This window comes from Pristis pectinata, chromosome 21 (genome assembly GCF_009764475.1).
Source record: "Pristis pectinata isolate sPriPec2 chromosome 21, sPriPec2.1.pri, whole genome shotgun sequence".
Taxonomy (NCBI): Eukaryota; Metazoa; Chordata; class Chondrichthyes; order Rhinopristiformes; family Pristidae; genus Pristis; species Pristis pectinata.
The window spans coordinates 16,327,840-16,355,749 of NC_067425.1; the positions used below are offsets into that span (position 1 = coordinate 16,327,840).

The 27,910-nt window shown below is 42.9% G+C and overlaps 1 protein-coding gene across 4 annotated transcripts; it reads left to right on the top strand.

The window, feature by feature from the left end:
- Positions 1-1,584: 1,584 nt before the first annotated feature.
- On the top strand, positions 1,585-27,224 carry LOC127581291 (dehydrogenase/reductase SDR family member 13-like). 4 transcript variants are annotated; one of them, XM_052035538.1, is made up of 6 exons: positions 1,585-1,816; positions 14,613-14,754; positions 14,992-15,110; positions 18,025-18,148; positions 21,939-22,250; positions 25,789-27,224. In XM_052035538.1, exons 2-6 carry the CDS (start codon positions 14,628-14,630, stop codon positions 26,052-26,054), a joined length of 948 nt encoding a protein of 315 aa, XP_051891498.1. In that variant the 5' UTR covers positions 1,585-1,816; positions 14,613-14,627; the 3' UTR covers positions 26,055-27,224. The 4 variants fall into 4 exon arrangements, with proteins under 4 accessions (XP_051891498.1, XP_051891499.1, XP_051891501.1 ...); XM_052035539.1 differs by lacking the exon at positions 1,585-1,816 and adding an exon at positions 3,580-3,657; XM_052035541.1 differs by lacking the exon at positions 1,585-1,816 and having other exon boundaries at positions 14,494-14,754; positions 25,789-26,089; positions 26,989-27,224.
- The last annotated feature ends 686 nt before the right edge of the window (positions 27,225-27,910 follow it).

Genomic DNA, 27,910 nt, shown 5'->3' on the forward strand with positions numbered 1-27,910 from the left:
GAAGATTCTGATGACGAAGGGGATAAGGGTGACCGAAAGAGAAAACAATGCAAGTACGATCCAGAATACATTTCATACAGCTTCATCACAGTGGGGACAAATGTGGACCAACCTCTCTGTGTTGTGTGTTTGCAAACACTGTCCAATGATGCAATGAAACCAGCGAAATTGAAGCGCCATTTAACAACAGTGCATCCAGATATTGCCAGTAAGCCGAAGGAATATCTTGAGTGGCAAAAGGAGCTGTACCTCAAGCAGAAAGGCAAAATGACAGCCTGCGCCACTGTAAGTGAGAAGGCTCTTCGCACATCATATTTGGTAGCATTATGAATAGCACGTTCGAGAAAGCCTCACACAATTGGAGAAGAGCTTATACTGCCTGCAGCAGTAGATATGTGCGAAGTTGTACTGGGAAAAGAATCCAGCCAAAAACTGAAAGCCATTTCACTGTCTGATAACACAGTAAGCAGAAGAATCGGCGATATGGCGGAAGATATACAGAGCCAGCTGATAGCATGTCTTCAGCAAGTCAGATTTGTGATTCAGTTCAATGAAAGTACTGATGTTGCCAGTGCTGCGCAGTTGTTGGTTTATGTTCAATATTGCTGGGAAGGAGAGACTTTGGATGACTTCTTGTTTTGCGAGGTACTCCCAGGGCGTACAACCGGTGAAGAACTTTTCTGTGTGCTTGACACTTTTTTTGTACAACCGGCACTGGCGTGGACACAGTGTATTGGAGTATGCACGGATGGTGCTGCCGCAATGGCGGGATGGAAGTCGGGTCTAGTTGCACGAATGAAAGAAGTAGCTCCACGTGTAGCAGCAACCCACTGCATGATTCACCGTGAGGCTTTGGCTGCAAAGGATATGGATGAAAATCTTGCGGATGTGTTTTCCACATGCACTAAAATCATTAATTTATCAAAGCCAGGGTGCTCAATCATCGTTTGTTTGAAAACATATGCCATGAAATGGAAGCCGAGCATAAGCACTAGTTGCTACATACAGAAGTCAGATGGCTGTCACAAGGCCGCGTTGTGCAGTCTGTATAAGAATTGCGAGATGAACTGCTCATTTTTCTAAATGAGCATAACGGATCATTGGCACAGTTCTTGACAGATAAGATGTGGGTTGCCAGATTAGCTTACCTTGCAGATATTTTCAACATTTTCAACAGCTTAAATCTATCATTGCAAGGACCTGGCTCAAATGTTCTAAAAACGCATGACAAAATCAATGCCTTCCAGAAAAAACTCCGTACCTGGAAGGGAAGATGCGAGCAAGGCGTCTATGATATGCTTCCGTTGCTGGCTGACTTTCTGACAGTGAACGAGACTGAGACAGAGGCCATTGCGAGCACCATTTTGAACCATATTCAACAGCTGTCACATTATTTCCATGAGCATTTCGGCGATGATGACACGAGCATGCTTGATTGGATTCAAAATCTGCTTGAATGCATGTTTACTGATTTAACTGGACGTGAAAAGAAGAATTGGCTGAACTGTCATCCGACAGGACTTTGCACTTGCAGTTCAACTGAATGTCACTGTTGTCGTTCTGGATAGCATGTTCCCAGGAGTATCCACTGCCGTCCGGCAAAGCCGTCAATGTTCTGTTACCATTTGCAACCACTTACTTGTGCGAAATAGCATTTTCTGCAGTCACTGCCATGAAAACCAAATACAGATCAAGACTGAATATTGAGGATGACATACGCGTATGTTTGTCGCACATACCACCACGTTTGGACAAACTCTGCAGTGCAAAACAGGCACAACCTTCATATTGAACTGAACACTGAAAGACACCGCTGGTAATTATCGGTGATTGAAATAATCACTATTTCAATAGGGCCTATGTGCAGTAATTTAAGTGTTGTATGCATGAATTATCGATTGTTTGATTTTGTGCTTTGGGGGTCCGCCATCTAACAAGGACATGTTCTGGGGGGCCACAGCATGAGAAAGGTTGAAAACCACTGCTCTAGAGTGACAGAGTCAGCGATGAAAGATTCAAGTAAACAAATAATTTGATTAAGTAACTTTATTTAACTTTTAACTAAGAGAACAAAGAAATTAGTAACTCAAGTCATTTTATTTAACTCTTAGCTGCACTACACTACACACTACACTTGATTAGCTACAGATCTAGTTTAACTTTTAACTACAGATGCAAGTCTAACCCAACTCAACTAAAAGAACAAAAACTCAAGGCTTCTTTATTTGATTCTCCACCAATAAATCAAGCCCAAGGTTGCATGCAATTCTGGTAATACTTATCAGCAATTGACAGTAAGTAGTACTGCTTGTGTATTATTAACCACTCTGTCTTTAGCTGCTGGGGAGCCCCCTCACTTCAACGAGATGTGAAGAGGTATCAGTGTGGTCTGATCCAGCCCACAGAGAAGCTCCAAAAATCCCTTGAAAAGACCTTACTATTATACTTTACAGGGTCTCCCTTATCTCCTCTACAAGTGAATAACAACCCCATATCAGGCAAGACCACTGATACACAATTTACTTGAAACAACCTCAAGATTTCCAGTAAGTCCTCTCAGACAGGCCTACCTATGTAACCAGAGCCTAAAATGAAACTTAAGTCAGCCATCTTGTTAACATATTTGGCCATTTTATAGCTATTGCAACAAGGAAATCACTAACTCTGTTCCATTTTACCACACATACTTGGATTTCAAGTAGGATAGTTAAAATGGTGGATTTTGTTACTAACCCAGTTTACAATGGGATACTTAGTGTTAAGAGCAGAGAGTGTAAAAAGTTTGTAAAATGTACCTGGGACCGTTTTCCAGAGAACTAAGATTCTTGTCCAACAAGGAAGGAGACGTTGATTGATCTGATTCTGGAGAGTGAGGTGAGTTAAGTGCACAAAGTTTTAGTAGGGGGAACATTTAAGAGATAGTGATCTTAACGCCAGAAGATTCAGTTAATTATAGAAAAGGAGCATTGCAAAGTAAAAATAATTTATTGGAGCAAGATCAATTTAAATGGGATGAATAGATCAGACCCAAGTAAATTGGAACCTAAAGTTTGCAGGCTAAACTAACGGACAAATCCAGAGCTTGCACGATGAAAGAACTACAGAGGAAGATAAAACCGAAAAAGGCTGCTTCTGACAAATAAGTTTGCTAATACCAGGGAGAACAAGACTGACTACAAAGAATCAGTGGGGAAAAGAAAATTAAAATAGAGGTAAGTAGAAGATATCAGATGACATTAGCTGTCAACATCAATGGGAATCCTCATGTTCTTTAGACATAAAAAAATGGTAAAATCATGGTACATGGAGGAGTAGAATCTATTAAGAGAAAAAATAGGAACTTGCACAGGGTCTGTAAGGGTACTAAGTGAATATTCTGCATTTATCTTCAAGGAAGAAGGTGATTCCAAAGTAATAGTGAAGGAAGAGATAGCTGAGTCACTGCATAAATTAATAATTGAATCCTCAATGCTCTTTGATACATGGGTGATGCAAGGGAACCAGAAATTAGTGACTGTTACTCCCTCATTCAATAACGGAGTAAGGATAAGCCCAGTAACTACAGACAAATCCATTTAACCTCAGTGCCAAGAACTTTTAGAAACATTAATTTGTAACAGGATAAACAGTCAACTGGAGGAAATCGCGTTAATTAGGGTAAGCAAGCATAGATTTGTAAAGGCAAATTGTACATAACTAATTTTATAGATTTTTTTGGTGGGGTTACAGACAGGGTTGGTCATGGAGATGGAGTCAATGTGGTGTAAGTGGACTTCCAGAAGGCTTTTGATATGTAACAGTTTTATCAACAGAGGTGAAGTATGTGGCGCTAAAGGGATATTGAGAACATGGATATGAAGCTGGCTAAGTAACAAACTCAGGGCAGGGGGGTTATGGTAAATGGTTATTTTTTTGGATTGGAGGAATTTGATCAAAGGTGTTCCCTAGGAATTGGTGTTAGGACCTTTTATTGCTTTTCAAAATTTGCAGATGACACAAAACTTGGCTTTACTGTGAACTGCAAAGAGCGTAGTAATAGGTTGCCGCAAGATACAAACAGGCTGGTGAAATGGGCTGATGCCTGCAGATGAAATTTAATGTGGAGAAATGAGATAATGCATTTTGGTAAGAAGAATGTGGAGAGGCAATATAGAATAAAGGATACTGTTGTAAAAGGGGTACAGGAGCAGAGAGACCTGCAGGTATGCATGCATAACTGATTGAAAGCAGCAGAGAAGATTGAGAAGTTGGTTAATAAAACATGTACAATTCTGGGCATTATCAATGGAAGCACACAGTAAAACAAAACAGAAGTTAGACTGAACTACCATAGAAGACTAGCCACAGCAGCAACTCACGTTCAATCCTGACCTGTAGTGCTGTCTGTGTGGAGTTTGCACTTTCTCCCTGTGATCACGTGGGTTTCCTCTGGGTGCTCCAGTTCCTGCCCACCTCCCAAAGGTGTGTGGGTTGCAAGGTTAATTAGCCACTGTAAACTTCCATAGGGAGGTGGATAGGAGGTGGGGAGAGAGTTGATGGGAATGTGGGAAAAACAAAGTGGGATTAGTGTAGTCGGTCAGTTCAGAAGTGGTCGGCTGGAGGACCTCTTTCCATGGTGTATGGCAGCCATGTCTCCAGCTACCAAAGCTCTAAGTTATGGAATTCGCATCTACATCTCCCTATGTCTCTACTTCCTCAGAAGGCTAAGGCAATTTGGCATGTCCCCGATGACTCCTACTGATTTTTATTGATAAACTATAGAAAGCATCCTACCCAGATGTATCACGGCTTGGTATGGCAACTGCTCTGCCCAAGACCTATCATCCTAACCAATGGGTCCACCATGGAACCAGTCCTAGTGCAGGTTACGATCAAGCAAGGCTGTGTTATCAATCCAATTCTTTTCAACCTCCCCCTTTGCAGGCCTGCTCCTTATTTCCAACACGCTTAGAGTTAGAATGAGGTTAATCTACAGGATAAGTGGGAAATGTTCAACCTTCATTGCTTCCCAAGATCACCCATCATCAGTCATTGAATTCCAGTATGCAGATGATGCTTGCATATGTGCATATTGAAACTAAATTCCACTAAATTTGGTGACTCTTAAATGTTATGGTAAACATCTGGAAGGCAAGTGTCCTCTAACAACCTGGCCCTGCCACACAACAACCCCTGACAATCAAAATCTGTGGCAAGACCCTGGAAACAGCATCATTTTTCATTTCTTGGCAAGCTTCTCAATGAAGGTAGACGCTGATGACAAAGTGCAGCAGCATAGCCTTGTGCTGCCTGAGGGAAAGGATGCTTGAATATCTTGAGACATCTTGGTCAGCATGGACCAGTCGGGGCAAAAGACCTGTTTCTGTGCAGCGTAACTCTAAGACTCAAAACCTGTATCAAGATTACTGAGCAGCACCCCTGTGTGCTTTGGAGTCACAGACAACTAACCATCTCAAACGACTGGCCAAGTACACCAACACCATTTGTTTGAAGTTCTCCAACTCATTTGGCAGGATAAGCATATGAATGCCAGTGTGCCGTGCTGGCCAACATTCCCAGTATGAAGATTCTGACTGAGCCCGACCACATCCAGTGGATGAGTCACATCGTCCACACACTCAACAAGAAACTCCTAAAGCAAGTGCTCTACTCCAAGCTCCATCACAGGAGAAACTTCCAGGGGTGAAGGAAACACCTCAAGAGTCTTAAGAAAATGTGACCTTCTCACAGACTCATGGGAATCCCTGCGCTGCAGCCCCTCGAAATGGATAAATAGCATCCGGAAAGGCACTCAGCAATTTGAGTCTCTTCAACTCTTAGACTATTTGCAAACAGCAGAAGAGGCACAATTTCACCCACTTGCCTCCCTTGTGCCACAGTCTGCTGACCTGCATGGGACTCGTCAGTTACCTCAGTCATTGCACTCGACACAGGCTCATCACATCCTTCCATCCAGTCCACCTTCACAGTGCATGGCATAAAGAAGGCTAACTGTATCGTCAAAGATGCCTGGCCATTCCCTCTTCTCTCTTCTGCCTTCTCGGAGAAGATACAGGAGCTTGAAAGCCCAGATGACCAAAATCAAGCACAGCTTCTTCCCCACTGCTATCAGATTTCTGAATCAATCACCTCTTTCAGATTCTCTTCCCGGTTCCACGTTCTGGAACTCTTAATTCTAAACCATTTTGTCACTTCAGCATTACTTTTTGCACTACCTCAGTTTGCACTACTTTACACCATTCTGTTGTTTTTGCATTTGTTGCTGTAGTTATTGTTGTAATTATTTTTACCATGTATACTGCTTACACTGTGAGCTTCACATGACGAAGGAATTTCATTGCACCCAGGTGTATATGACAATAAGCCAGTCTGAATCTGAGCTGAATTAGAGCCAGAAAACCAGAGTGAATTACCTGTCTAAGGAAACTTGGGCACATTCCCATATTAAAAATCATAGCCACGCATCTGCAAGTTATCTTTGCTCTGAGAAGGGGAGAAGCTGTATAGCCAAGCAACCTTCATTTTACAAAACTTTTGACAAGTCACAAGTAGGCTTCCAGAATTATTGGTAAAGTGATTGTTGAATGTAGATAATCGGACATCTTTTCTAAGGGAATCTTTGCAGGCACTTCTGTTGGTCATCACACCATACACTCTATGTTGGCTACTATGCTGCTGGTTCTAATGTCGGGCCCTATCTGTACGCGAAATGGTGGAGAGCAGTGGGTGGAGTCACAACAGATAAAGCTGACAAATGCAGGAAATATTTTCAGCTTTTGTCTACAAGCCTCTGCTGGGTAACAGTTGGCTGCCATTCAGCCAAGAAGTCTGTAGCATGAAGTTCTTGAACCAACCTGCACAACCCTCACCCTGCCTCAGCAATGGAACACTATGGACCGCCTCCTGCACTACCGTGAGCAACAGCAGTGGAGGAACTCAGCAGGTCAGGCAGCGTCTATGGAGGGAAATGAACAGTCGACGTTTCAGGCCGAGACCCTTCATTCAGGACTGGAAAGGAAGAGGGCAGAAGCCAGAATAAAAGGGTGAGGGGAGGGGGAGGAGTACAACCTGGCAGGTGATAGGTGAATCCAGGTGAGCAGTGGAAAGATGGGTGGGGGAGGGGGCAAAGGGGCTTGGACTACTATGGACTTGTCTCCGATTGTGTCTTTTCTTTGCACTGAGGTCTTGTTTTTGCACAGTCTTTTTTTCTCTCTCTCTCTTCACTGTCTGGTATAATTTAAGTATAATTTATCTTCTGTGTATTGTCTGTCCCTACTTGCCTGTGATGCAAGCAAGTTTTTCATTGTACCTGCACCTCACCATTTTTGTGCACATGACAATAAACTCAACCCACTTAAAGCTGGAAACATGCAAATAACTTGGAAATATATACATTCATCAAGAGTGGGTCTAAATCTGACCCAGCACACCGTGACTACACCCACACCAAATGGATTCACCATCACAATCTGCTCATGGGGAGTCAAGATAAAGGCTCTCGAGCTGAAATGTCAGCCATCCATTTCCCTCCACAGATGCTGCCTGACCCACTGAGTTCCTCTAGCAGTTTTTCTCCGCTCTAGCTTCCAGCATCTGCAGTCTCTTGCGTCTCCTGCTTGTGGGGAACTGGGAAAGAGCAATGAAAGCCCTTGCCATGTGCTGAGAAATAATGAACTGAAATCTCACCCACCTGTCTGGGTGAGTAAAACTGGTATCTTGTGTTACGGACTCAGTGAAAGTCCCTTTAAGATAGAGAGTGTGTGTGTATGTGTGTGTGGGGCGTGCTTACGTCAATAGAAGATAAAGGACGTAATGACGTTGTTGAAGAGGTCAGAAGAAGAAGAAAGAGAGAGAGAGAAGGGAGAGAGACACCAGCCTGCTTGTTTTTCTCTATCGATGGATGAGAAACAATAACTGTGTTTACCACTGAAATCCATGTATGGAAAAGTTGGAAGTAATCCGGTGGAGTTCACTTTGTTGCTGACCTGTAGAAGGAAACAGGTATTTGTATGTGGACGACCACGGTTCGGATGCTTTTCGGGGTGAGGAAGTCACTACCGAGTAAACACTGAAGTGTCGTTTGGGTTCCATCGTGGAACATTTGGATTTCGTATGTACTCTCTCTATGTTTTTCTACATCTACATCTTATCTTCAGACAACGGTGGTTGTTGAAGAAGCCCTTGCTCATGTTTCACCTTATGGCTTGCGGAACTGAACTTTAAGAACCATTCAGGAACTGGGAGTTTTGGACTTTGTCACACACACACACGAAGAGTTTAGTTTTGGGGTTAACGTTCGAGGTTTAACATTCTTGAATTCTAACATACTAACATTTTTACTTTTATTTTACGTATTATCAATAGTAGTGATTAATAAAATAGTTTTTAACACTGAATCATGCTCAGTGTGTTTCTTTTGTTGCTGGTTTGTGACAAAATTGGGGGCTCGTCCGGGATAGTTCCCAAGGTTAACGAGTGTCGTCTGGGATCGTACCCCAGATTAACGAGATTTGTTCGAGATTCAATCCAAAGATTTTTGAGGGAGGTCTGATAAATTCTTTTTAATTGGCTTGTGTGTGTGGAAACCAGCAGCAATGGATATTAAGGCATTTTTGGAGTCACCAACCCAAAAGGGATTGGAGGTGGCGAAAAAGGATGATTTGATAAAGATTGCTACAAGGCTAAACCTTACAGAAGTAAAGCAGTCTATGAGAAAGGCAGATATTCAGAGACTGATAGCTGGCCATTATGTGGAAAAGAAGGTGTTTGAGAAGGAAGTGTTAAAACAGTTTCCTGGCAGTGAAATAGCAATTTCTGAGGCACAGGTGCAGCTGGCAAAGATAGAGGCTGAACGAGAGCAAAATAAATTAGAAGCTGAACGAGAACAAAAGAGATTAGAGGCCGAACGAGAGCAAACCCAGTTAAAGATAGAGGCCGAGCGAGAGAAATTAGAGGCTGAACAAAAGCTAACTCAGATGAAGATAGAGGCTGATCTAGCAATGAAGCAGATGGAATTGAAGAGGATGGAGCTGGATAGTGAGGAGAAGGAGAAACAGAGGCAGCATGAGTTACAAATGAAGCGTAGGAGTTCGGAATCTGATTCTGATGATGGTTTTTCAGCCAGCAGGGAGGTTCGATTAGTCCCTCCGTTTGAAGAAGATCAGGTTGATCAGTATTTCCAACATTTTGAAAAGGTTGCTGTGAGTTCAAACTGGCCAAGGAAAGGATGGGCTCTTATGGTACAGAGTGTGATTAAAGGTAAAGCTCAAAAAGCTTATTCTGCTTTGTCTGTTGAGGATGCAGCTGATTATACCAAGGTAAAACAAGCTATATTGAAGGCCTATGAATTGGTCCCTGAGGCTTATAGACAAAAATTCAGAGACTTGAGGAAATCTGCAGATCAGACTTATATGGAATTTGCCAATGGAAAGAGAATATGTTTTGAACGATGGTGCCTGGCTAAAAATGTAGATGGGGATTATGATAAATTGACAGAATTGATACTAGTGGAAGACTTTAAAAGATGTGTTCCAGCTGAATTAACAACATATTTAAATGAAAAGGCAGTGGAAACTTTACAAGAAACTGCTAGGTTGGCAGATGATTATGCTTTAACCCATAAATCCAAATGGGGACAACCTAAAACCTTTCAAAGTAGTTACAAAGACAATCCAGGTAAACCAGAGATTAAATTGGGAGGTAATCAAAAAGGGAAGGATGAAAAGAAGCCAGGGCTGGAGAAACCTGTTGAGCGTACTTGTTATTACTGTAGGAAACCTGGCCACGTGATATCTAATTGTGCCCTTTTGAAGAAAAAGAAGGAAGCTGGGCCCAATGCTTGTTTTCAGGCAATTAAAAATCAAAAAGGTTTAGGAGATGCTGTTAAAGATCAGTCCTTGCAAGAGGGAAAAGCGGAAAAGTTGGAGGAGGTGAGAAAAGAATTCCGTTCTTATGTATCAGAGGGTTTTGTTTCACTGAATGATGAGTCACCCCAGGTGCCAGTGAAAATTCTTAGAGATACTGGGGCTAGTCAATCTCTCTTGCTGGACAGTGTTTTAAATTTTGGTGAAGAAAGTGACACTGGTGAAGTAAATCTAGTACGAGGCGTTACAGGTGAGACCATGTCTGTCCCTTTTCACAGGGTGATTTTAAAGTCAAAGTTCGTAGAAGGACCAGTCGAGATAGGGATAAGACCTAGTTTGCCAGTGGAAGGAGTTTCTTTATTATTGGGAAATGACCTTGCAAATGGAGAAAGTGATCCTGTGGTACGGTTAACAACCAAACCAAGGATTGATGAGTCTGAGGATGATTCAGATGTTTACCCATCATGTGCGGTGACTCGAGCTAGAGCTAAAGAATTAGCCAAGACAGACAGTCCGGTGCAGTCTGATGTAGTTCCTTGTGACAGTCCTAAACAGGAAGAAAATTTTGATGCCTTATCTGAGACTTTTCTGTCTTCACTGGAGGATCAACATCCTTATAGTGAGCCTGAATTTAAAGATTTGTCTTTGTCGAGGAAGGATTTTATGGTGGAACAGACAAAGGACCCTGAGTTGACAGAATTGAAAGAAAAAGCTCTCTCATGTGAGGAGATTGAGAAAGTGCCAACTGGATACTATGTCAAAAATGGAGTGTTAATGAGGAAATGGAGACCTCCTCATGTTCCTGTTACTGAGGAATGGGAAGTTATTCATCAGGTTGTTGTTCCAAAAGTTTATAGGGATGAGATTTTAAACCTGGCCCATAGTATGCCTTTGGGTGGTCATTTTGGGGTGAATAAAACTGTAGGGAAGATCTTGAAACAATTCTATTGGCCTGGTTTGAGAAAAGATGTGGTGAAGTTTTGTCGAACCTGCCACACATGTCAGATGGTAGGTAAACCAAATCAAAAACCCCCTGTGGCTCCTTTGAAACCAATTCCTGCTTTTGGTGAACCCTTTTCGAAGGTGATTGTGGACTGTGTTGGTCCATTACCAAAGTCTAAGACTGGAAATCAGTATTTGTTAACCATCATGTGTGCCACTTCTAGATTTCCAGAGGCAATACCCCTTAGAAATATTAAGGCCAAGACGGTGTCAAAGGCTCTTGTAAAATTTTTTACCTTGTTTGGTTTGCCAAAAGAAATCCAATCTGATCAAGGAAGTAATTTTATGTCAAAAATTTTTCAACAAATAGTCTATGAGCTGGGAGCCAAGCAGATTGTATCATCTGCATATCACCCAGAATCTCAAGGAGCTCTGGAGAGATTTCATTCTACTCTCAAAAATATGCTGAAGACTTATTGCTTTGAAAACACCAAGGATTGGGACGAAGGTATCCATTTACTTTTGTTTGCCGTTAGAGAATCGATCCAGGAGTCAATCGGATTTAGTCCGTTTGAGCTTGTGTTTGGACATAGGGTGAGAGGACCTTTGGAGTTGTTAAGAGAGCAATGGGTTAATGAGGAAGTTCACTTGAGTCTGTTGGACTATGTCCAAAAATTTAAAACTCGGTTGGAGAGAGTCTGCCAGCTAGCGAGAGAGAATCTGAAAACAAGCCAGATAAGAATGAAGACATATTTTGATAGACGTGCTCGGCCTAGGACATTCGCAGTGGGGCAAAAGGTGTTGGTATTTTTCCCTAGCCAAAATAATCCCTTGCAAGCTCGTTTTTCTGGACCCTATGTTATTGAATCTCGAGTGACTGATCTAACATATATAATCAAAACACCAGATAGACGCAAGAAAACACAACTCTGTCATGTAAACATGCTAAAACCTTATTATGAGAGGGATTCAGTTGTGGCCTTGGTGGATGGTGAAAAGGTTGTTTCTAGAATGCCTGATGTTGATGTTGAGGAAGGCCAATTTAGACCAAATATTGTTCCATCGAAACTGAAAAACCAAAATATCATGGAGAACCTTGAAACGAAGTTGGACCATTTACAAGTTTCACAAAAACAACAGATGAGAGAATTAATTTTAAAATTTAAAAATCTGTTCCCAGATGTTCCAAACAGAACATCGATAATTACCCATGATGTTGATGTTGGGGATGCAAAACCAATCAAACAACACCCATATCGAATGAATGTGGAAAAAAGTAAACTTGTTGATCAGGAAATAAAATACATGTTGGAAAATGATATTATTAGACATTCTACTTCAAATTGGAGTTCGCCCTGTGTTATTGTACCTAAACCTGATGGAACTGTTAGATTTTGCACAGATTACAGGAAAGTGAATGCTGTAACAAAGTCAGATGCTTACCCTATTCCTAGAGTGGATGATTGCATAGACAGAGTGGGAAAGGAAAAATTTCTTACAAAGATTGACCTATTAAAAGGGTACTGGTGTGTTCCATTAACAGATAGAGGAAGGGAGATTTCAGCCTTTGTAACCCCTTCTGGATTGTATGAATACAATGTTTTGCCATTTGGAATGAAAAATGCTCCGGCAACATTTCAAAGAATGATTAATTCAGTGATTCATGGGTTAAAACATACAGATGCCTACATTGACGACTTAGTGACTGGGAATGATACTTGGGAAGATCACATCTCTGCGTTAGAAAGGTTGTTTGAAAGACTTTCCAAGGCTAACCTTACAGTTAACTTGGCTAAAAGTGAATTTGGCCATGCCACTGTGACGTATCTTGGTTATGTTGTAGGTCAAGGCAAGCAAGCTCCTGTTCAGGCAAAAGTTCAAGCAATATCTGAGTTCCCTATTCCCACAGGTACGAGGACTGTTAGAAGATTTTTGGGAATGGTTGGATATTATCGAAAATTTTGTAAAAATTTTGCTGATATTGCTCTTCCCCTAACTAATCTTCTGAAGAAGGGAGTAAAGTTTGTTTGGACAGATTCTTGTCAAGAAGCATTTGAGAAGCTGAAAGCCATTTTATGCTACGATCCTGTGCTCAGAACACCTGACTTTGAAAAGCCATTTTCATTAGCAGTAGATGCCAGTGATGAAGCTGCAGGAGCTGTGTTGTTGCAGAAGGGTGACCTTGATGATATTGACCATTCTGTAGCTTACTTTTCAAAGAAATTTAATGAGCATCAAAAGAATTATTCCACCATAGAGAAAGAATTACTGTCGCTTGTTTTAGCCTTGCAACATTTCAGTGTATATGTTTGCACCGCTCAGAAACCATTGACTGTGTATACAGATCATAACCCATTGGTGTTTCTGAGCCGAGTCAAAAACAAGAACAGAAGGCTGTTAAACTGGAGTTTAATTTTGCAAGAGTTTGATCTCATGATAACTCACATTAAAGGCAAAGATAATGTGATTGCTGATTGTCTTTCCCGATGTTAAATGGGAAACATGTATCTGTACTAATCTGATAGTCTGTAGTTGTGTAGCGTGATAATTATTAACATTACTAACTGTATGCGCGGTTGAATTTTTCTTGGGAAAAATTTTTTTTAGGTGGGAGGTGTTACGGACTCAGTGAAAGTCCCTTTAAGATAGAGAGTGTGTGTGTATGTGTGTGTGGGGCGTGCTTACGTCAATAGAAGATAAAGGACGTAATGACGTTGTTGAAGAGGTCAGAAGAAGAAGAAAGAGAGAGAGAGAAGGGAGAGAGACACCAGCCTGCTTGTTTTTCTCTATCGATGGATGAGAAACAATAACTGTGTTTACCACTGAAATCCATGTATGGAAAAGTTGGAAGTAATCCGGTGGAGTTCACTTTGTTGCTGACCTGTAGAAGGAAACAGGTATTTGTATGTGGACGACCACGGTTCGGATGCTTTTCGGGGTGAGGAAGTCACTACCGAGTAAACACTGAAGTGTCGTTTGGGTTCCATCGTGGAACATTTGGATTTCGTATGTACTCTCTCTATGTTTTTCTACATCTACATCTTATCTTCTGACAACGGTGGTTGTTGAAGAAGCCCTTGCTCATGTTTCACCTTATGGCTTGCGGAACTGAACTTTAAGAACCATTCAGGAACTGGGAGTTTTGGACTTTGTCACACACACACACGAAGAGTTTAGTTTTGGGGTTAACGTTCGAGGTTTAACATTCTTGAATTCTAACATACTAACATTTTTACTTTTATTTTACGTATTATCAATAGTAGTGATTAATAAAATAGTTTTTAACACTGAATCATGCTCAGTGTGTTTCTTTTGTTGCTGGTTTGTGACACTTGATTTTGAATGCAGTAAATATATTGCAAGGAATAATTTAAATTAGATCAAAGGAATCGGGGGGGTGAACAAGTAAAGAGTACAAAAATTAGTGAAGAATCACAAGGCTGAAATAGACAACAAAATTGAAAGGAAAATATAGTGTTATTTGCTGTATCTTCCATATATTTATACCAAAGGAATGTGCAAAATAAGTGATGAAAAAGTAACTATTTCCGTAAAGAAATTGACCTTCATTTACTGTAGGGGGAAAAATGTCAAGGAAGCAGTTTGCAAAAGCAACCGGAAGAGGGCAGCTGTTTCTGTGTTTCTGTGCTTCCCACTGAGCGAAAGAGATCAGTTTGCAGTGCAGACGTTGAAGCGTTTGGTACAGGAAGCTTTTGCTATCTTTGTTAAGTTGGATTTTTGTCTGTTCTGTCGCAAATTTCAAGTGCAGCTCAGTAGACAAGCGTGCAACCATTTTTTAAAATTTAGATTACAGGAACAGCCATGGTTACATGGATGGTAGCTTCAGCAATAGTGATCGCCTTGTATATTTTAATCTACTACAATATCCTGAAGGGGGTTCCATGTCGGAGTGACACTTCGCTGAAAGGGAAGACGGCGATAGTTACAGGTATGATCGCTTTCTTGCGAATGGAGCCGGCTATCTTAAATGTCAGGCTATCCTATCTGAGTAAACTTCGGTCTTTGTGCACATCCTAAGATTAAACATAGTCGTCGTACAAACGGTTCACATTTCTCCCACTGGGAGCATTGGTTTTTGTTTTTTTTTGGCTTAACTCTCCCAGTGCAGTTGCAATGTTTGTGTGAAATCGATCTATTAATTGCATTTTCTGTGTGCGTGCATCAGGTGCAAACACGGGGTTGGGGAAGGCGACGGCGCTCGATCTTGCTCGCCGGGGAGCCCGGGTAATTCTGGCTTGCAGGAGCAAGGAGCGAGCAGAGCCGGCGGTCTTCGACATCAGGAAGGTAAATGAGCCGACTCCCGGTGCAGTAACTCCCGGTGCAAACTGTCCCGTGCAATCCCAGCCCATTGTTCTAAGTCCCCTCTCTTTCAATAGAAGTTTTGAGTTGAGAGAAATTTATATTAGAGAGACACAAGAGAATTTATATTATGTCTATGTAGAGAGGGGTTTTAAATTGAGGAAGATTTCAAGGTTTTATTTTGGTGAGGATTTTAAATCGAATGGCCTACATTGCAAGAACTTCATCTGCTGACCCCCCCTGAAAGGGGCGTAGAAGGCGCTATATAAATGTAATTCTTTGCAACAGGCATCAGTGCATGATTTTTATCCGCATTTCGCAAGAATTTTGAACTGAATTTCCATTACGCAGCGACTGTACGATCTACGCACTTTATCTACGTTATCGCGTCTCGTGAAAGGGACGTGAAAGGCGCTATATGAAGGCAGGTTTTGTTTCAGTCCATTTTGTGATATTTTAGTGCGGTGTTTGAACCAGGATTTTTCCAACATAATTTTAGTGGGGCGTTTGAATTGGAAACAGTTTTCTGTGAATTAAAAGAAAGCATATTTGATTGAATGGGGCTTTTGAATTGAAAGAGGTTTAATTGCTTGTTATAACTATCTGGGTGGTAAATTCAGCTCCTCACAGCTCAAGGAGTTTCTGTTCTATAGTCCACCTGCTGATTCTACTCGGTAAACAAAAGAAATTTTCTTTTGCAACTTCAAGACCTCTTGAGACCTCTAAGGCCAATGAAGTAAATTTGTGCTGCAATCAATGTTGTAATTAGAAAATCCGGCATTGAATCTGCACAGCAAGATCCCACGAAGGGTAATGTCACCGTGACCACATAATCAACTTTTTTGGGTCATAAGTGATGGCTAAATATTGTTCAGGACACTAGGGAGAAGTTCCTTGTCCTCTGTTATAGTAATGCATGGGGATGGTTTACCCCTAGTTGACCAGACAAGGTCTTGGTTCGACACCTTCTCTGGAAGACAACGCTCGGTGCTCTGGTGCGGGCTGAGTTCAGATGATGTGCTTCCATAAGTCACTACCTTCTGATTTCAGAGTATGACTAACTCGGCTCTCAGAAAGCCCTAACCACTTGACCTGTGCTGACTGCTGTTTACAAGGTTTGACTTAAGTCAAATCTTGTTATTTGGGAATCTGGGAATGTTTGGGTGAATCACATTTTGGAATTCTCTCTGGCTTTGATCTATATTCACTCACATTCTCAGGCTGATGTGAGTCATGATTTACACAGCTCTGTTGTTTTCCTGATTAAACGGTCACCTGTGAATAGTTTGTCTTTTACTCCAGCGACATGGAGCCAGTTGTGAGCAACTAGGGTACAGAACAGTGACCCGTCATCTGCAACAGCCTCTAACACAAGGTTAAGAACAGAAACCTGCTGGGACAATATCTGTGGAAATAGAAACAGGGATGAGGTTTTAGGTCTGAGAGCCTTTGTCGGCTTCTGTTAACCTTGTTTCTCTTTCCATGGCTGTTACAGACGTTTTTATTTCGCATTTCCAGTATATGCAATTTTTAAAATTAAGATTAATTAAGATTTAATGCCAGTTACTATCTCCCCTCGATGCTCTAGTCTTGTTACAGGGTCTTGACCCGAAACATCAACTATCCCTTTGCCTCCATAGGTGCTGCTCAACCCCCTGAGCTCCTCCAGCAGTTAGCTTGTTGCTCCAGATTCCAGCGTCTGCAGTCTCTTGTGTCTCCATTTTACTGGGTCTGTGCAAGCGTGCATGGGTGTCCAGTGAGTCACGGGCAGGATCCTTCTTCCACTCAATAGCAAAACCTTCACCCCTGTTAAACTAAGTCTGTCATTTTGCCAACAGTAGCTCTCCCAAGTCTATTTAGACTTGTATATGAGAGGAGATAATGAGTGGAGCAGAGTAGAACTACATGTGCCGTAATTGGCCAAAGTCTCGATGCTCCCACTAGCTACTGCTGAGAAAAGCAGTTAAGATATTTCTTTATTAGTCACATGTACGTTGAAACACACAATGCAATGCATCTTTTTACGTTACTGAGAAGGTTCTGGGGGGGCAGCCCGCAAGTGTCGCCACGCTTCCGGCGCCAACATAACGTGCCCACAGCTCCTAACCCGTACGTCTTTGGAATGTGGGAGGAAACCGGAGCACCCGGAGGAAACCCACACAGACACGGAGAGAACGTACACACTCCTTACAGGCAGCAGTGGGAATTGAACCCAGGTCGCTGGCGCTGTAGTAGTGTTGCGCTAACCGCTAACCGTACACTTCTGCTGAAGGCAGGATTTGATTTAGCAGTTTTACTACGGGGCTTTAATAATCTTCAGACCCTTGTGTATGGGAGGAGATGGCTGCTTGGCAGCGGTGGGGCGGGAAGTTGCTTCTTCTATCCTGGAAACACGAGACTGCAGATGCTGGAATCCGGAGCAACAAACAATCCGCTGCAGGAACTGTGGGTCGAGCAGCATCTATGTTGGGGGGGGAAAGGAATTGTCGACATTTTGGGTCAAAACCCTGCATCAGGACTGAGAGGGGAGATGGCCGGTATGAAGAGGAGAGGGGGAGTGGTGGACTGAGGAGGTATGTAAGATGACAGGCAGGTTGTGCCAGGTAGGGGAGGGGAGCAGGGGTGGAGTTGGGAGACAGTGGCAGGTGAATGATAGATGGAGTTGAAAAAAGAGGGGGGATGGAACAAGGTGGGGGGAGGAGGAGGGTGAAGGTTGGAGACAGCTGCTGGAGGGAGATGACCGGCAACACAATGGGCTACCAGTGCTGGAGGTGAGAATAGGAACATTAGGGGAGAGGTGACTTCTGATAGCTGTATGGAGGTTTGAAGGCTTTTTTCCATAAGTCATTCACTGTAATGATATTCAGGATGATTTAATATCTACATTTGTCATTTACAGAAGAGCGGCAACAACCAAGTGATCTTTATGCACCTTGATCTTGCGAGTCTTAAATCAGTGAGGGCTTTTGCAGAGACCTTTCTCCAATCAGAGCCCCAGCTGCATTTGCTCATCAATAATGCAGGCAAGTATTTAAACATTGTAACCAATGTTTAACCTTAACAACTGCCCATACTCATGATAATGAACTAAAATCACTGACCTTCCGTATTCTTTCTGAACCAGGTGACTTGCTTACTTTTAACATAGCCTTATGAATTTGCATCTGATCGTGCCTACCCTAACCATTGTGTCGGGAAAGGTTTAACATCATTAAACTGCATAACACCAGGCTTCCAGCAGCGGACGTATTAACTGTCCTCCCAATTTCCAAGATTGGTCTACAAACTGGCCTACCTATTTGTCAGAATAATCCGTAGGAGCAGTGCAGTGGTGCAGCAGTTAGTGCTGCCGTCTCACAGCTCCAGTGAACTGGGTTCAATCCTGACCTCGGGTATTGGTTTATTATTGTCACATGTACCGAAATACTTCATTTTGCAAGCCATCCATACAGATCATTTCATAATCATCAGCACCTTGCGGTAATACAAGGGAAAAGCAGTAACAGAATGCAGAATATACTGTTGGGGTTACAGTTAAGATAAGATTTCCTTATTAGTCACATGTACATTGAAACACACAGTGAAATGTATCTTTGCATAGTTCTGGGGGCAGCCCGCAAGTGTTGCCATAGAGAATTATAAAAAGAAAGTGCAGTGCAGGTAGACAATAAGGTGCAAGGGCCATGATGAGGTAGATTGTGAGGTCAAGAGTTCATCTTCAACATACAAGAGATCGGTTCACATGAGATTCTGCAGATGCCGGAATCTGGAGCAACACACACAAAATGCCGGAGGAACTCAGCAGGTCAAGCAGCATCTATGGAGGGAAACAAACAGTCGACGTTTCGGGTCAAGACCCTTCATCAGGTCCGTTCAAGAGTGTTACGAGAGTGGGACAGAAGCTGTCCTTGAGTCTGGTGCTGTCAGTGTGCAGTTTGCATTTTCTTCCTGGAACCGCATGGGTTTCTCCCAGATGCTCTGGTTTCCTCCCTCATCCTCTTGGGTTAATTGGCTGCTGTAAATTATCCCTAGTGTGTAGGTGGGTGTCAGATGGAGCTAACGGACTGTGAGAGGGAGTAGGTTTTGGGGGAACAAGTGGGGGAACGGGACCGATGGGAGAGCCAACAAAGACTCAGTGGTCCAAATGGCTTTCTATGTTTTTCAGAGAAATCCATTATCTTTACTACATCCGCTGCTGGTGAGAAACTAGCAGCATCCTATTTGGGGAAAAGACCAATTCTGGGTATGCTGGAGTGTATGATGAAATGCTGATAGATTACATTGCCATTACTGAGGAGGATACTGGTGGTATCTCAGTAGAAGTAATGGCTGTGGTGAAAATTGATAAGGAAGTAAGGAAGAGAAACTGAAAAGGTGACTGTACTTACAAGTACCTCTGTTTGTTTTCCCCATTACAAATTCTCGAGTGGACATTGTTGATGGAAACTGTCAATGTAAACATTTTGTGGTGTGATTAGACCCTCTCCCAGCAGAGGCACCACTGCATCACCACTGGCTTCAGGGAGTAGTCACGGTGAGGCAAATTGCCTGTGCAATTTCCACTACATATACAAGGAAGGTAATTTCTCCAGGCAATATGAGCGTGGCAGAATCGATGACTTTAAAGTACTAATGATTAAATTTTGTATGAAATTGAAGCAAAAACCTGCAGTAGTTGTTAATTTGAAATGTGGAGAAAATACTCAGCAAAAATCTATTTCTCTCTCCACAGATGCAGCCTGACATGCTGAGTATTTCCAGCACTTTCTGATATTATTAAACTGTACCTGTGCATCAAGTTTAAATTATCACATACCCTTGCATAAAAGACCTCTTATGCAAAGCCTTCACTCTCTGTGTTCTGAGAGATTGAGTAATACTTAAAAGTGTAATCAGTACATTTCAGACCCACCAATTTTGTTTTGTCACAGATAGGCTAAGAAATTGGGACATTGCATGAAAAGCTTCATATTTTAATCTCTATTTAGCCTTCAAAGATTTAGTGTGATTCATGATATCTGTAGAGAAGTTCTTCTCATTCATTGGCTGACACAGTGCTGCCTCACACTTCCAGCAGCTTGGGTTCAATCCTGACCTCCAGAGCTGCCTTTGTGGAATTTGCACATTCTCCCTGTGACTGCATGGATTTTCTCCAGCTGCTCCGATTTCCTTCCACTTCCTAAAGTTGGTAGGTTAATAGGCCACTAAATTACCCTGAGTGTAGAATCTTGAGGGGCTGGTGGGAATATGGGCAGGTTAAAATGGGATTAGTGTGAAGTGGGTGGTTGATAATTGGAGGGGTCCTGTTGGGCCAGAGGGCCTGTTTCTATGGTGTAGCACTCTGTGATCCTATGAAAATGAACAGGATCAGAATTTCAAGCCTGATGTTTGCCGCGTTGACAGTTACAGCACACAAAAGCTTGTATCTACATTCATCACCTCCTCTGAAAACAACATAGCAGGGTTACACACAGGAATTACAGGCAATTGAAAGCAGCTTACAAGCATTCTATAAAGGAAGGGCAGTGTTGGTCGGTCAGAAGCTCAGGACAAGGTGTGAAAGTGAAGCTCCCCATTATCCACACACGTGCTTGTGTAGAGGTAGATTAAATTGGTCAACTTCTAGCCCATGGGTCTGGCATATTTGCAAAGGTCAACATTTTTGCAGCACTCAAACAAAAATGATGTAATTAAAACATGAATAGTCATGAAATGAAGTGCGTCAAAGATGCCTAATGTTCAAGTTCAAGCTTATTGTCGTAGGCATACATACACAGGGTATAAGTGACATGAAGATTAGCCTTTTGCAGCAGCAGCACATTACAAACATAAGCTAACATAAACTTAAATTAACATAAATTATGCATAACTCACACAACAAAATAAACATAATGCCACTAGGGCAAGTTGAGAGAGGGAAAAATACAGTCTGAGGTAGTGCTACGGTTTTTCAGGTTGGTTCAAGAACCTGATGATCACTACTCAGGCACGGTAGTGTTGCGGTTGGCATAACGCCTTACAGCGCCAGAGATCCGGGTTCAATTCCGGCCACCGCCTGTAAGGAGTTTGTACGTTCTCCCTGTGTCTGCGTGCGTTTCCTCCAGGTGCTCCGGTTTCCTCCCACGTTCCAAAGACGTGCAGGTTAGGAAATTGTGGGCATGCCATGTTGGCTCCAGAAGCGTGGCAACACTTGTGGGCTGCCCCCAGAACACTCTACACAAAAGGTGCATTTCACTGTGTGTTTTGATGTGCATGTGACTAATAAAGATCTTATTATGACACCAAAATACGAAAATCATGCAGTTGGATAAGAAACTGCATTTTAAAATCAAAAGTAGTTAGTAAATTGGAAAATGCTGGGGTTGCAGCATCAGAACAGCTAAACAATCATCAGCCTGAAACAGGAATTCTGTTTCTCTCTCCACAGGAGCTGCTTGACCTATTTCCAACCTTTCTTTCAGATTTCCAGTATCTTGCTTTTGGAAGAGCAGGGGCTAGTGAGCTGGAGTGTTGTGTTGTGCTGGGGTTTGCTGAATCAAGATCTTAGCCTGACACTTTGTTAGGGACCAGGCGGACCTGTGCACTGCAACTTGCTGGTGGTTTCCAGGGTACCGCTGGCTGCCCATCGGTGCAGTGTGGACCAGGGTTCCACCTATACTTTCCAACACCACCCATCGGTACAGTGTGCAGCAGGGTTTGATCTAAACATTCCACCACTGCCCGTCAGAACAGTGTGGACCAGGGCTCCATCTAAACTTTCCAACCTCCACACAAAAGCTAATTGAGAATTAATGGAAATGTTTTCACTTGCAGGCACTGGATCAATTGGCCTGACAGCTGATGGATTCAACATGGCTTGGGGAGTAAACCATTTGGGCCACTTCCTTCTAACTAACCTGCTGTTGAACCGGCTGAAGCAGTGCACTCCAAGCCGCATCATTATCATCTCTTCTTTGACGTACTGCATGGGCAAAATAGATTTCAGTAACCTGAACACTCCTGGTGAAGGCTTTGTCAGTGGGCTACGGAACTATAGCTTCAGCAAGCTCTGCAGCACACTTTTTGCCAGGGAACTTGCCAATCGTCTGGAGGGAACAAATGTCACAAGCTATGCTGTGCATCCAGGTGGGCAGGAAGTTACTGGGCAACAGACGTTACGTGTAAATCTTCTTCAGTGTGAAGCTAGAAACTCAGTGGATATGCTTATCATTTGGTGGGGCGGGGCAGATGCCTGAAATCCTTATTCCCTGTGTTAATCCATATATGATGTGGCATATGGATCTAGTTTTGTTTTCAAAGTGTCCTTTTAAAAGACAGTTGGACAGGTACATGGATCAGAAAGGTTTAGAAGGTTGTGAGCCAAACACTGGCAAATGGGACTAGTTTGGATGGGGCATCTTGGTCGGCATGGACCAGTTAGGCTAAAGGGCCTGTTTCCGTGCTGAATGGTGTGAACTCTGAGTGGTGTGTGCGGGTTGCTGATGTACGTGAATCAAGTCCTGCAAGGGCACAACATCAGCAGCAGAGGTTGAAGCTCGCCGTAAAGCCCCTTGAGCTTCAATAACACTATAACCGATCGTGCACCTTGTCCACTCTTCTGGCTCTTGCACATTACCCTCTATCGACAAAAATCCACCATATCAATTCAACAACTAAACGTCTACCATCATACAGAATAGAGAATCCCAAAGGTTTATAATCTTCTAAATGAAGAAATTTCTTCTCATCTTGGTCCTATGTATCTCACACATTCTACCGAGAGGAGGACAACATCCACCCCTGTCCATCCCTCTCAAAGTCTTGAATGACTCAGATAGATCACCCTTGCTTTGAAACTTGAGTTTAGGCTAATCTCTTGTCATGGGGCAACTGCCCCATCACCAGGGGTCAATCCAATGAGCCCCTGTGGTTAATTCAGGAGGAATGGAAAACATTGAATAGCAATGTCCAACAGCAAACATCAACTCAGTGGAAAGGGTAAGTAAGAGTTGGGGCCAAGAACTTGCCTGAAATGTTGAACCAGATCCACAGGTTGTAGAGATACGACTAGGTGACATGGTTTGTCACACTGCATTTGGAGTATTGTGAGCAATTTTGGGCTCCTTATCTAAGGAAGGATGTGCTGGCCCTGGGGAGGGTCTAGAGGAGATTCACAAGAATGATCCCAGGATTGAAAGGCATAATGTATGCGAGGTGTTTGATGGCTCTGGGCCTGTGCTCGATGGATTTCAGAAGTATGAGGGGGGATCTCTTTGAAACCTACTGAATATTAAAGGAGCTGGATAGAGTGGACATGGAGAGGATGTTTCCATTAGCAGGAGAGTCAAGGATCCAAGGGCACAGGCTTAGAGTGAAGGGACATCCCTTTAGAACCGAGGAAGAATTTCTTCAGCCAGAGGGTGGTGAATCTGTGGAACTTATTGCTGTGGAGGCCAAGTCATTGGTATTGTTTTATTATTGTCACTTGTACCGAGGTACAGTGAAAAACTTGTCTTGCATACTGTTCGTACAGATCAATTCATTACACGGTGCAGATACTTTGAGTTAGTACAGAGTGCATTGAGGTAGTACAGGTAAAAACAATAACAAAGTACAGAGTAAAGTGTCACAGCTATAGGGAAGTGCATTGCAGGTAGACAATAATGTGCAAGGTCATAACAAGGTAGATTGTGAGGTCAAGAGTCCATCTCATCGTATAAGGGAACCATTCAATAGTCTTATCACAGTGGGATAGAAGCTGTCCTTGATCCTGGTGGTTTGTGCCCTCAGGCTCCTGTATCTTCTGCCTGATGGGAGAGGAGAAAAGAGAGAATGACGTGGGTGGGTGGGGTCTTTGATTATGCTGGCTGCTTCACCAATGCAGCGAGAAGTATAGACAGAGTCCATGGAGGGGAGGCTGGTTTCCGTGACGCGCTGGGCTGTGTCCACAACTCTCTGCAGTTTCTTGCGGTCCCGGGCAGAGCAGTTGCAATACCAAGCTGTGATGCATCCAGATAGGATGCTTTCTATGGTGCATCAATAAAAATTGGTGAGTGTCAAAGGGGACATGCCAAATTTCTTTAGCCTCTTGTGGAAGTAGAGGCACCGGTGAGCTTTCTTGGCTGTGGTGTCTACATGGTTGGACCAGGACAGACTATTGGTGATGTTCATTCCTAGATACATTGGGTGTATTTAAGGCAGAGGTTGATGGGTTCTTGATTGGTAAGGGGGTTGTGGGAAGAGGCGGGAGAATGGGGTTGAGAAAAAAAGTCAGCCATGATTGAATGGCAGAGCAGACTGAATGGGCCGAATGGCCCAAATCTGCTCCTATATCTCATGGTCTAAAACTTGGAGCCATGCCTATCAGGAGTAAAGATGGGAAGGATTTCTATACACATTGAGTAAAAAAAAAATTGGAGGACTCTTTCATAAAAGGGACAATTCTGAGATAAAGCTAACAAAAATTTGTCAGAGGTATAAACTATATGGGGAAGGAGGTGGATATGTGGAAAAGTGATAGATTAGCCATCATCTTTTTGGATGGTAGATGGGAGCATTGCATTAGTCTGACAAGCCTATCAGAGGTGGAACAGAAAGCAAGTTGACTCAGTGTTCCTACATTAAATGTCAACAAAAGAGCTGATCATTGACTTCAGGAAAGGGGGTGGTGTACATGAACTTGTCTACGTCAGTGGTGCTGAGGTCGAGAGGGTTGAGAGCTTCAAGTTCCTGGGAATGAACATCACCAACAGCTTGTCCTGGTCAAATCACATAGATGCCACGGCCAAGAAAGCTCACCAGCGCCTCTACTTCCTCAGGAGGCTAAAGAAATTTGGTTTGTCCCCTTTGACTCTCACCAACTTTTACCGATGCACCATAGAAAGCATCCTATCTGGATGTATCACGGCTTGGTATGGCAACTGCTCTGCCCGGGACTGCAAGAAACTGCAGAGAGTTGTAGACACAGCCCAGCACGTCATGGACACCAGCCTCCCCTCCTTGGACTCTGTCTTTACCTCTCATTGTCTTGGTGAAGCAGCCGGCATAATCAAAGACCCTACCCACCCGGGACATTCTCTCTTCTCTCCTCTTCCATCGGGTAGAGGATACAGGAGCCTGAGGGCACGTACCACCAGACTTAAGGACAGCTTCTACCCCACTATTGAACGGTTCCTTTATACAATGAGATGGACTATGACCTCATGATCTACCTTGTTGTGACCTTGCACCTTATTGCACTGCACTTTCTCTGTAGCTGTGACACTTTACTCTGTACTGTTATTGTTTTTACCTGTACTACCTCAATGCACTCTGTACTAACTCAATGTAACTGCACTGTGTAATGAATTGACCTGTACGATCGGTTTGTAAGACAAGCTTTTCACTGTACCTCGGTACAAGTGACAATAATAAACCAATACCAAATCAGTACAGAGTGATGGGGAAGGGGAGTTTTCATTCAAGAGTTAATATAAAATGTATTTTTCAAATTGGTTTGTCTTAATGTCTGTGGAGGGATTAAATGGCTCTCCTGGTTTCTATATTAAATCATACTTGTGTGGAATTTTGTAAATTGCAAAACAATTAACAGAATCATTCTTATTGTACATTCATTGATTCAAAGTTAAGAACATCTCATCACAAAATCTGGATTTAATACTTTCTTTTTCTTTCCCTTCCACAGGTTTTGTGTTCACTGAAGCTTTTCGTGAATTGGGACTCTTGATTAAATTAGTGTTTGTCCCCATAGGTTTCCTTTTCTTTCGAACTCCGACTGATGGGGCTCAGACAGCCATTTACTGTGCCGTGCAAGAAGGTATTGAGAAATTCAGTGGCAGGTACTTTGCTGACTGTGAGGTTCAGAAGGTCTTTCCTCATGCACGAGATGATGCAGTGGCCAGGAAAGTCTGGGAAATCAGTGAAAGGATGGCAGGGCTCTGCAGCCATTAACTGAGGAAGAATCACCAGCTAATTTCTAAACTCCTGTGAGCAACTTTACAAAATGTATATGTGAAAATGCTTGAATATTTACAGCTTTTTTCCAATTTTATAACTGCTAAGTTGTAATACCAACCAAATTGAAAGCATGATCAGTTTTCAAACTATTTTTCACATAATCCATTCTTCCCTTTCTCTTTCAAACAACAAACTCCACTGGCAGAGATTATGACAAACCAACTTGGAAAATATATTTTACACTAACTCTTGAATGAAAACTTTACCAATTAAAAACATTAAATTGTTTTAACTCTTCATTCCATGCAGGAGCTCTAAGCTAATTAGATTTATATATTTTTATATTTTATATTTCCTTATGCCATAAAAGTAGGCCATTCGACGCATCGATTTTATGTCAGCTCTCAGAACGATCCCATTCACCCACCTCTCTGTTCCACAGGGACGGCACAGTGGTGCTGCTGGTGAGGTTGTTGACTAATAGCTGCAGTGACCCATCTTGACCTCTGGTGTTGGCTGTGTGAAGCCTTCACATTCTTCCTCTGACTGTGAGATTCCTCCCACATCCCAAAGACATGTGGGCTGGGAGAATATTTGGCTACTGAAAGTTATCCCTAGGGTGTAGATGAGTGGTAGAGGGGAAGTTGATGGGAATGTGGAGAGAACAAAATGGGAAATGTATAATTGGGTACTTGATGGTCAACATGGACTCAGTGGGTCAAGGGCCTATTTTATGTTGTATAATTTTGTTACCTCTCAGTAGGTTTGACAGCCCAATGCAGGACCTTCACGTATACTTTCTAGTTCGGTGTTCGGGATCTGTGTACCTTGAAAGCTGTTGAATTATTTGGTCTGGAAAATGTATGCTTCTTGCTTTGCTTGTGGCAGTCTGAGCAGCAGCCGCTGAGTTTTCTTTTCCTAACCTCAGGTTCTCCATCTGAAGACGTTTCAGTCTGGACATTGTGGTCCGTCAGTATCTTGTCAACTTAGGCCATTCTCTCCTGTGCCATCAGGCTCCTGAGTTGAATTTAGTCCTCGCTTCATGATTCTAGTCAGGGCACTGAGTGGTGACAGAGGTTGAGGTTTTTTGTTTGATATAACCAATGCCAGGACTGTGTGGCCAAGTACTAACCTCCCACCACCCCCTCCCACCCCGCATGATAACCTAAAGGCCACTGGCCCTGTGGGTCTGAGCCAGCCCCCTGCGAGAGCAATGCAGTCAATTTCTCCGCTATGCCCTTTCCCCATTCCCATGCTTTTATTTTTCTTGTTCAAACCCATTACCCTTTTGAAACCTACAAATGAATGTGTCTCCACTACCCTGCAGTCTAGGTGCTAACTACTTATTGAATAAATAGATTTTCCTTGTGTTCTTATAATACCTCTGCCAGCAGTTCATTTCCAGGTAACCAGTTGACTCTACTGGACACCCACCCTCAATCACGAGGATGCACGCAGGTTGGTCCCAGTGTTGCTACACTGTTACTCCAACCTACAGTATGTTCAGATGCCAAACCAGACTCTTTTGAGGTTGCAGTAACCTGTTTCAATCTCGAAACCTGAAACAAGCAGCCATCTCGGAGGATGTGGTAGAGGAGGTATCACTGAGGAAATCCACAACATGGTGAACATTGGGCCAGAGGTGGGGGGTGGGTGGGTGGGGGGGGGGGGGGGGGAAGAATCGCAGACTAAACTGTGCGTGTGGGCTTCAGCAACACTCATTGAGTAGGTGGAGAGAGCTTCTGATGATCGGCAGTGAGGATTTCCCTGGAAAACACAGAATCCTGTGCATTGGCGATGACTCATCTTCATATATTTCCATACAACGTAGAGGCTATTTCGGCCCAACT

Bases quoted from the DNA above. Each gene is read 5' to 3' on its own strand.
- LOC127581291 (XM_052035538.1), top strand. From the start codon at position 14,628: ATGGTTACATGGATGGTAGCTTCAGCAATAGTGATCGCCTTGTATATT. The intron at 14,755-14,991 runs GTATGATCGCTT...TGCGTGCATCAG, and splicing joins GAAGACGGCGATAGTTACAG to GTGCAAACACGGGGTTGGGG. The intron at 15,111-18,024 runs GTAAATGAGCCG...TGTCATTTACAG, and splicing joins CGGTCTTCGACATCAGGAAG to AAGAGCGGCAACAACCAAGT.